Here is a 9,509-nt window from a genome sequence, read left to right as displayed (position 1 = left end):
GCAGCAGCAGCAGCAGCAGCAGCAGCAGCAGCAGCAGCAGCAGCAGCAGCAGCAGCAGCAGCAGCAGCAGCAGCAGCAGCAGCAGCAGCAGCAGCAGCAGCAGCAGCAGCAGCAGCAGCAGCAGCAGCAGCAGCAGCAGCAGCAGCAGCAGCAGCAGCAGCAGCAGCAGCAGCAGCAGCAGCAGCAGCAGCAGCAGCAGCAGCAGCAGCAGCAGCAGCAGCAGCAGCAGCAGCAGCAGCAGCAGCAGCAGCAGCAGCAGCAGCAGCAGCAGCAGCAGCAGCAGCAGCAGCAGCAGCAGCAGCAGCAGCAGCAGCAGCAGCAGCAGCAGCAGCAGCAGCAGCAGCAGCAGCAGCAGCAGCAGCAGCAGCAGCAGCAGCAGCAGCAGCAGCAGCAGCAGCAGCAGCAGCAGCAGCAGCAGCAGCAGCAGCAGCAGCAGCAGCAGCAGCAGCAGCAGCAGCAGCAGCAGCAGCAGCAGCAGCAGCAGCAGCAGCAGCAGCAGCAGCAGCAGCAGCAGCAGCAGCAGCAGCAGCAGCAGCAGCAGCAGCAGCAGCAGCAGCAGCAGCAGCAGCAGCAGCAGCAGCAGCAGCAGCAGCAGCAGCAGCAGCAGCAGCAGCAGCAGCAGCAGCAGCAGCAGCAGCAGCAGCAGCAGCAGCAGCAGCAGCAGCAGCAGCAGCAGCAGCAGCAGCAGCAGCAGCAGCAGCAGCAGCAGCAGCAGCAGCAGCAGCAGCAGCAGCAGCAGCAGCAGCAGCAGCAGCAGCAGCAGCAGCAGCAGCAGCAGCAGCAGCAGCAGCAGCAGCAGCAGCAGCAGCAGCAGCAGCAGCAGCAGCAGCAGCAGCAGCAGCAGCAGCAGCAGCAGCAGCAGCAGCAGCAGCAGCAGCAGCAGCAGCAGCAGCAGCAGCAGCAGCAGCAGCAGCAGCAGCAGCAGCAGCAGCAGCAGCAGCAGCAGCAGCAGCAGCAGCAGCAGCAGCAGCAGCAGCAGCAGCAGCAGCAGCAGCAGCAGCAGCAGCAGCAGCAGCAGCAGCAGCAGCAGCAGCAGCAGCAGCAGCAGCAGCAGCAGCAGCAGCAGCAGCAGCAGCAGCAGCAGCAGCAGCAGCAGCAGCAGCAGCAGCAGCAGCAGCAGCAGCAGCAGCAGCAGCAGCAGCAGCAGCAGCAGCAGCAGCAGCAGCAGCAGCAGCAGCAGCAGCAGCAGCAGCAGCAGCAGCAGCAGCAGCAGCAGCAGCAGCAGCAGCAGCAGCAGCAGCAGCAGCAGCAGCAGCAGCAGCAGCAGCAGCAGCAGCAGCAGCAGCAGCAGCAGCAGCAGCAGCAGCAGCAGCAGCAGCAGCAGCAGCAGCAGCAGCAGCAGCAGCAGCAGCAGCAGCAGCAGCAGCAGCAGCAGCAGCAGCAGCAGCAGCAGCAGCAGCAGCAGCAGCAGCAGCAGCAGCAGCAGCAGCAGCAGCAGCAGCAGCAGCAGCAGCAGCAGCAGCAGCAGCAGCAGCAGCAGCAGCAGCAGCAGCAGCAGCAGCAGCAGCAGCAGCAGCAGCAGCAGCAGCAGCAGCAGCAGCAGCAGCAGCAGCAGCAGCAGCAGCAGCAGCAGCAGCAGCAGCAGCAGCAGCAGCAGCAGCAGCAGCAGCAGCAGCAGCAGCAGCAGCAGCAGCAGCAGCAGCAGCAGCAGCAGCAGCAGCAGCAGCAGCAGCAGCAGCAGCAGCAGCAGCAGCAGCAGCAGCAGCAGCAGCAGCAGCAGCAGCAGCAGCAGCAGCAGCAGCAGCAGCAGCAGCAGCAGCAGCAGCAGCAGCAGCAGCAGCAGCAGCAGCAGCAGCAGCAGCAGCAGCAGCAGCAGCAGCAGCAGCAGCAGCAGCAGCAGCAGCAGCAGCAGCAGCAGCAGCAGCAGCAGCAGCAGCAGCAGCAGCAGCAGCAGCAGCAGCAGCAGCAGCAGCAGCAGCAGCAGCAGCAGCAGCAGCAGCAGCAGCAGCAGCAGCAGCAGCAGCAGCAGCAGCAGCAGCAGCAGCAGCAGCAGCAGCAGCAGCAGCAGCAGCAGCAGCAGCAGCAGCAGCAGCAGCAGCAGCAGCAGCAGCAGCAGCAGCAGCAGCAGCAGCAGCAGCAGCAGCAGCAGCAGCAGCAGCAGCAGCAGCAGCAGCAGCAGCAGCAGCAGCAGCAGCAGCAGCAGCAGCAGCAGCAGCAGCAGCAGCAGCAGCAGCAGCAGCAGCAGCAGCAGCAGCAGCAGCAGCAGCAGCAGCAGCAGCAGCAGCAGCAGCAGCAGCAGCAGCAGCAGCAGCAGCAGCAGCAGCAGCAGCAGCAGCAGCAGCAGCAGCAGCAGCAGCAGCAGCAGCAGCAGCAGCAGCAGCAGCAGCAGCAGCAGCAGCAGCAGCAGCAGCAGCAGCAGCAGCAGCAGCAGCAGCAGCAGCAGCAGCAGCAGCAGCAGCAGCAGCAGCAGCAGCAGCAGCAGCAGCAGCAGCAGCAGCAGCAGCAGCAGCAGCAGCAGCAGCAGCAGCAGCAGCAGCAGCAGCAGCAGCAGCAGCAGCAGCAGCAGCAGCAGCAGCAGCAGCAGCAGCAGCAGCAGCAGCAGCAGCAGCAGCAGCAGCAGCAGCAGCAGCAGCAGCAGCAGCAGCAGCAGCAGCAGCAGCAGCAGCAGCAGCAGCAGCAGCAGCAGCAGCAGCAGCAGCAGCAGCAGCAGCAGCAGCAGCAGCAGCAGCAGCAGCAGCAGCAGCAGCAGCAGCAGCAGCAGCAGCAGCAGCAGCAGCAGCAGCAGCAGCAGCAGCAGCAGCAGCAGCAGCAGCAGCAGCAGCAGCAGCAGCAGCAGCAGCAGCAGCAGCAGCAGCAGCAGCAGCAGCAGCAGCAGCAGCAGCAGCAGCAGCAGCAGCAGCAGCAGCAGCAGCAGCAGCAGCAGCAGCAGCAGCAGCAGCAGCAGCAGCAGCAGCAGCAGCAGCAGCAGCAGCAGCAGCAGCAGCAGCAGCAGCAGCAGCAGCAGCAGCAGCAGCAGCAGCAGCAGCAGCAGCAGCAGCAGCAGCAGCAGCAGCAGCAGCAGCAGCAGCAGCAGCAGCAGCAGCAGCAGCAGCAGCAGCAGCAGCAGCAGCAGCAGCAGCAGCAGCAGCAGCAGCAGCAGCAGCAGCAGCAGCAGCAGCAGCAGCAGCAGCAGCAGCAGCAGCAGCAGCAGCAGCAGCAGCAGCAGCAGCAGCAGCAGCAGCAGCAGCAGCAGCAGCAGCAGCAGCAGCAGCAGCAGCAGCAGCAGCAGCAGCAGCAGCAGCAGCAGCAGCAGCAGCAGCAGCAGCAGCAGCAGCAGCAGCAGCAGCAGCAGCAGCAGCAGCAGCAGCAGCAGCAGCAGCAGCAGCAGCAGCAGCAGCAGCAGCAGCAGCAGCAGCAGCAGCAGCAGCAGCAGCAGCAGCAGCAGCAGCAGCAGCAGCAGCAGCAGCAGCAGCAGCAGCAGCAGCAGCAGCAGCAGCAGCAGCAGCAGCAGCAGCAGCAGCAGCAGCAGCAGCAGCAGCAGCAGCAGCAGCAGCAGCAGCAGCAGCAGCAGCAGCAGCAGCAGCAGCAGCAGCAGCAGCAGCAGCAGCAGCAGCAGCAGCAGCAGCAGCAGCAGCAGCAGCAGCAGCAGCAGCAGCAGCAGCAGCAGCAGCAGCAGCAGCAGCAGCAGCAGCAGCAGCAGCAGCAGCAGCAGCAGCAGCAGCAGCAGCAGCAGCAGCAGCAGCAGCAGCAGCAGCAGCAGCAGCAGCAGCAGCAGCAGCAGCAGCAGCAGCAGCAGCAGCAGCAGCAGCAGCAGCAGCAGCAGCAGCAGCAGCAGCAGCAGCAGCAGCAGCAGCAGCAGCAGCAGCAGCAGCAGCAGCAGCAGCAGCAGCAGCAGCAGCAGCAGCAGCAGCAGCAGCAGCAGCAGCAGCAGCAGCAGCAGCAGCAGCAGCAGCAGCAGCAGCAGCAGCAGCAGCAGCAGCAGCAGCAGCAGCAGCAGCAGCAGCAGCAGCAGCAGCAGCAGCAGCAGCAGCAGCAGCAGCAGCAGCAGCAGCAGCAGCAGCAGCAGCAGCAGCAGCAGCAGCAGCAGCAGCAGCAGCAGCAGCAGCAGCAGCAGCAGCAGCAGCAGCAGCAGCAGCAGCAGCAGCAGCAGCAGCAGCAGCAGCAGCAGCAGCAGCAGCAGCAGCAGCAGCAGCAGCAGCAGCAGCAGCAGCAGCAGCAGCAGCAGCAGCAGCAGCAGCAGCAGCAGCAGCAGCAGCAGCAGCAGCAGCAGCAGCAGCAGCAGCAGCAGCAGCAGCAGCAGCAGCAGCAGCAGCAGCAGCAGCAGCAGCAGCAGCAGCAGCAGCAGCAGCAGCAGCAGCAGCAGCAGCAGCAGCAGCAGCAGCAGCAGCAGCAGCAGCAGCAGCAGCAGCAGCAGCAGCAGCAGCAGCAGCAGCAGCAGCAGCAGCAGCAGCAGCAGCAGCAGCAGCAGCAGCAGCAGCAGCAGCAGCAGCAGCAGCAGCAGCAGCAGCAGCAGCAGCAGCAGCAGCAGCAGCAGCAGCAGCAGCAGCAGCAGCAGCAGCAGCAGCAGCAGCAGCAGCAGCAGCAGCAGCAGCAGCAGCAGCAGCAGCAGCAGCAGCAGCAGCAGCAGCAGCAGCAGCAGCAGCAGCAGCAGCAGCAGCAGCAGCAGCAGCAGCAGCAGCAGCAGCAGCAGCAGCAGCAGCAGCAGCAGCAGCAGCAGCAGCAGCAGCAGCAGCAGCAGCAGCAGCAGCAGCAGCAGCAGCAGCAGCAGCAGCAGCAGCAGCAGCAGCAGCAGCAGCAGCAGCAGCAGCAGCAGCAGCAGCAGCAGCAGCAGCAGCAGCAGCAGCAGCAGCAGCAGCAGCAGCAGCAGCAGCAGCAGCAGCAGCAGCAGCAGCAGCAGCAGCAGCAGCAGCAGCAGCAGCAGCAGCAGCAGCAGCAGCAGCAGCAGCAGCAGCAGCAGCAGCAGCAGCAGCAGCAGCAGCAGCAGCAGCAGCAGCAGCAGCAGCAGCAGCAGCAGCAGCAGCAGCAGCAGCAGCAGCAGCAGCAGCAGCAGCAGCAGCAGCAGCAGCAGCAGCAGCAGCAGCAGCAGCAGCAGCAGCAGCAGCACCTCCGCCGCCTACACCACTGTCGTCTCCATTGTCAGCGGGTAGGTGAACCGTTTCGTATGGCTAGTAAGTTGTGCGCATTGTTAGCGTCTTGTGTGGATTTGAATATCATTGAACAGATGAGCCTGAGGTAGAAGAAGTTAAATCCTATGAGAAGGATTTGAGTAGTCCGAATGCAGAAAGTGGAGGTTGCATATGCAGTTTCCACATTTGATAGTGATGTTTTTGTTCTGCTCCTAGGGATTTGCTAGTTCTCGTAGTGCCGCAAATGAAGTAGGTGTTCATTTTACTATGGTGCACTGCACACTTCGGTGCAACTGTCCACTGATCAGTTGTGCTGTAATGCTTTTATGCAGACGACAGCATGAGCAGCATGGACAGTGTGCTGCTGGGGGACCTCCTTGCTGAGGAGCTGAGCGAAGAAGCCGGTGAGTCAGCCTGCAAATATGTAGCCTCTTTAGCAGCCGAGTTGGAAGCTGCTCGGCCTCAGTATGATTTGCAGAGCAATATGTATAATCAAAATCATCCAACAGTGGTCGCAAAACTTTCCCGTACATCAGGCACTGGAGCTTGTGCAAGTTTTGTCCTCTTGCAGTGGGGACTGTGATGGCACCCATTGGTGTAATCAATGCGCACAGCGTATATGTTGCTACAATGGCACGTTCGTTACATCACTGACAGCGTATGCATTTGTATGGGCCTGTTCGTGTGTATTCATGTACATAGTTCTCTCAGACATGGTACAGATCAGTTTGCTTATTCAACAGTGTACCACATTGAGTAATATGCGCATGTTCCCCTCTGACAGCCCCCCAGCAGCCACAGCCGGGGCCAAGCTCCGCGAGAAGGCGCCCGCCTCGCAACAGCAGGCGGGCGGAGGAAGACGCCGTGGAGCAGCTGCTGCTGGAAACTCGGCGCAGCGCTGACCTGGCGGAGGCGCGAAACCGCCAGGACGCCGAGTTCCAACAGCGGCTGCTCGACACCATGGAAAGGCTCATTGAGAGCAACAGTCAGGTATGTGCAGACAAAATGTTCGGATTTTTTACACAGAAATATAACATAATGCATGGGTATTCAATTTTGATAATGACTGCTTGTTGTGTTCACGGCCATGCCTTGGCTCCCTGGCAGCGCTGCAACACGCTGCCGCGTTCCACTCAAAGGTGAAGCTTAAGCATCTATCAAATTTTTTTTTACGTTTCGCGTCATTATTTCGCACAGTGCGTACCCTCGACACATGATTCACAGAGCCTGGCGTTCTGTCGCTGCCATATGGAACGCACGCATGTAGGGCTTGGCCGCATCATGTTTACCGTGGAAGTGAAACCAGCCCTCTTCAATCACTCGGGGTAGTGCAGTTCAAGCTCCTATCCTTTGCAGGTGCAGACAGCAGCGACTGCAGCAACCGCTGCGCAAACTGCCGCCATGGCAGATGTGGCAGCTGCGATGCGGCAGGCGGCAGGCGCACTGCAGCTGTCAGCAACGGCCACACAGCAAATGGCAGCTGCTGTTGCGGAGTCACGTGGAGAGGAGTCGGCCCGACAGCACCTGCTTGCTCAGTGTGTCGGGCTACTCACCGTCCTAATCCGCAACCGCACACAGTCGCCGGACGCATCCGTGTAATTTTTTTTCTTCTTTATTGTTCTTCTTCTTTATTGTTAACCTTCTGACATGCACACACTGTGTGCGTTTAACTCTTTTTTTTTCCCACTAGCGCCAGGCGCAGAAACTGCACGTGTATTCTCATTTTTTCCTTCCAAGCTTTTAGCAGGTGCAGAAACTGGTCTCAATTCCCTTTGGTTTAGTTGCGTTCTGCCAGGTGCTCAAACTGCGCTGTGTATTCGTATTTCTTTTTTTTCCTGCTGTGTGCCTGGTGTAAAAGCTGTTCTGCATGCAACTATGTTGTTCGCAGGTAATTTTCCCTGCCGTTTTCTTCCGTCACGCGCACATTTCATGCGTGCACCTGCAGCTGTGATGCTCTCATTTCGATTTATAGGCATAACAATTTGTTGTTTTTTTCTATTGGTCTTAACATGTCGTAGCAACATGTTGTGTTTTGCACGCTGATGTGCGCTGCTGTCACTCGGAACACTAGTGCAGTCTGAATTTTTTTATATGTAAACACGCCTGTCATAGGCAGGATGCAGCCATGCAACAATCATTGAACTGAAGTAGTCACATGCCTTTATGCTGTATCATCCGTTATATGGAAATTTTTCTTTTGCATTGTTCATGCTTCAGCATCTCTGATAGGTAAATGTTGTTTGCATTGTTCCTGCTGTGTCATCTGTGATATGTAGATGATTTTTACACTGTTCATACTGCCGTATCTGCGATAGGCATATGCAAATATTTTTTTCATTGTTCCTGCTGTATCATCTGTGATATGTAGATGTTTTGCATTGTTCATGCTGAATCAGCTGCATTATTTAAATGTGTTTCTTCTGTGCTCATGCTGCAACATCTGTGGATGTTTTTGCATTCAGGTTTTTGTAGTCCTCCTGAATCTACTATGACCACTGTCCCATGCAACAGTAGCCCATTGTTCTAGTCATGTTTCATATTTTACCACATCGATGTACGAATGTGCCTTTCTGCTTGCACAGCATGTGTCAGGCTTGTGATACTTACCACTGTTCTTTTCTGTCTCTGTGTGGCACAAGTTGCGCATCACGAGGCACTACTGAATGCGTTACATCTGTGTCAATTGCATTGTATGCAGTACACTCAATGCTTAAAGGTCAAAATGAGTGCCATGCTGTCTCTAAACGGTGAAATGTGCACACTGAATACATGCGATGCAAAACAGTGTGTGTGTGTGGTCTTCCTCTTCCAAAAAAACACCAAGAGCATTTGTTGCCTTGTTCACCCAAAACTCATCATTTATGCAGTGCCACGAACATGAATATACGCATAGGTGGTGAACACAAGCAACTGTGTTTCATACTGCAAAGTGACGTCAGCAAAGAGTCAGGTGGTTACACACATGAATACTTGCATAGGTGGTGAACACAAGCAACTGTTCCATGTTGCAAGGTGACGTCAGCAAAGAGGCAGGTGGGTTGACGCGAGCAACGATGAAGGAGAGTGCACGAAGACGCGTTTGACTTGCCGGACGAGCTGTTCCGGCGTCTTTTTCGATTGGAGAAGCAGACAGCGGTGTGGCTGTGCGACGAACTCGCCGATGAACTGGCAGGTGTGTGTGCGAGTGCGTTGTCGGTGTGGCGACAGGTGTTGTGTGCACTTCGGTTCTTTGCCACCGGCAACTTTCAACCTGCTGTAGGTAACGAGGTGCATGTCGGCATCGCACAACCGACGGTGAGCAAGTGCATGCGACGGGTGGACGCGGCGATATGCGAAGTTGGCGCGCAGAAGGGCTGGGTTCACTTCCCCGTGAGCCCTGAGAAGGCGCACAACCGATGTTGATCCCTGCTACTGCGCTGGCTGGGACTGCCGCCAAAACCGCCGGCGTACCATGCGGAGATAGTCCAGCCTCTGGCGGCGTGTTCTCCGGAACAGGTCTACGACACTGCTCCTCATGGCTGCACCCCGCAGGTACGTCACACGAGTCCCTGTACCATGTAGGTAGCCGTCTGGCAGAGGCGGTCCATTCTCGTCCGGGCCAGTGACATCCTCCTCGTCTGCTGGAAGGGGGGCACCCAAACAGAGGTTGTGCAGCGCGGCACACGCTGCGATGATGCAAGCCGCTCGCTCCGGCTCGTAATGGAGCGTCCGGTACCTTTGCAGGCACCGGAAGCGGCTCTTGAGCACGCCGATGGCGCGCTCAACCACCGTTCGCATGGAGGCGTGTGCCGTGTTGTACTGCCCCTGTGGAGACGCAGTGCTTGGGTGGCCTGGCATCGGTGTCAGAAGCCATGGCTCCAGCGGATAACCACTGTCCCCTGTGTAACCAACAATGACACACAGTTAAACATGCCCTTTGTCGGCGCCGAGTTCAACATCATTAAAGCAAGTTCTACAGTACAACGCAACATTCACAATGCGTAGCTCAGTGACACATTTTGAAATGCCTGATATTCATCGACACGAATACAATGCATATTTGAGATTTTTAAGCAACTGCTGCTGCAAGAGTGGCCTTGTAACTTATCATGGTGTGCTACGTTTTGCTACACAGCACAGACACCCTGTGCCTTGATTTAAATTGCCCTGATAATGCAGTACACTCCAGCAACGCTTCTTATGGCATGTGTTCGGCGTGATAATAGTAGCATACAGACTCCTCGGACAAGGCGCGCATATCGTACTACACCGCGTCGTCAAAACACTAACTTACGGGACTGATTCTTTTAGCTTCAATACATGTGATTTACTGAACAGCGCTGTGTGTAAGCGGGATGGCCCGATGTTTCACAGGGCTTTCTTCTGCTTACCGAGCAGAAACTCTCCTTCGTCTAGTAGCCCTCCCTCGATCTCTCGGCGGATCCACGAATACCGCCACACGAAGGCATCGTGGCAAGATCCCGG

General features: G+C 58.8%; 1 protein-coding gene across 1 annotated transcript; it reads left to right on the top strand.

Annotated features, from left to right (window-relative positions):
* The first annotated feature begins 5,028 nt into the window (after positions 1-5,028).
* Positions 5,029-7,891, top strand: LOC149360606 (uncharacterized). Its single transcript, XM_089572409.1, has 4 exons — positions 5,029-5,062; positions 5,378-5,449; positions 5,830-6,035; positions 6,402-7,891. The coding sequence occupies exons 2-4, from the start codon at positions 5,386-5,388 to the stop codon at positions 6,642-6,644; spliced, it is 513 nt and encodes a 170-aa protein (XP_089428535.1). The 5' UTR covers positions 5,029-5,062; positions 5,378-5,385; the 3' UTR covers positions 6,645-7,891.
* The last annotated feature ends 1,618 nt before the right edge of the window (positions 7,892-9,509 follow it).

Source organism: Amblyomma mixtum, chromosome 2 (genome assembly GCF_055824585.1).
Source record: "Amblyomma mixtum isolate Tamu chromosome 2, ASM5582458v1, whole genome shotgun sequence".
NCBI lineage: Eukaryota > Metazoa > Arthropoda > Arachnida > Ixodida > Ixodidae > Amblyomma > Amblyomma mixtum.
Note: the sequence above shows the minus strand (reverse complement) of the source record. Positions and strands in the feature narration are given on the sequence as shown.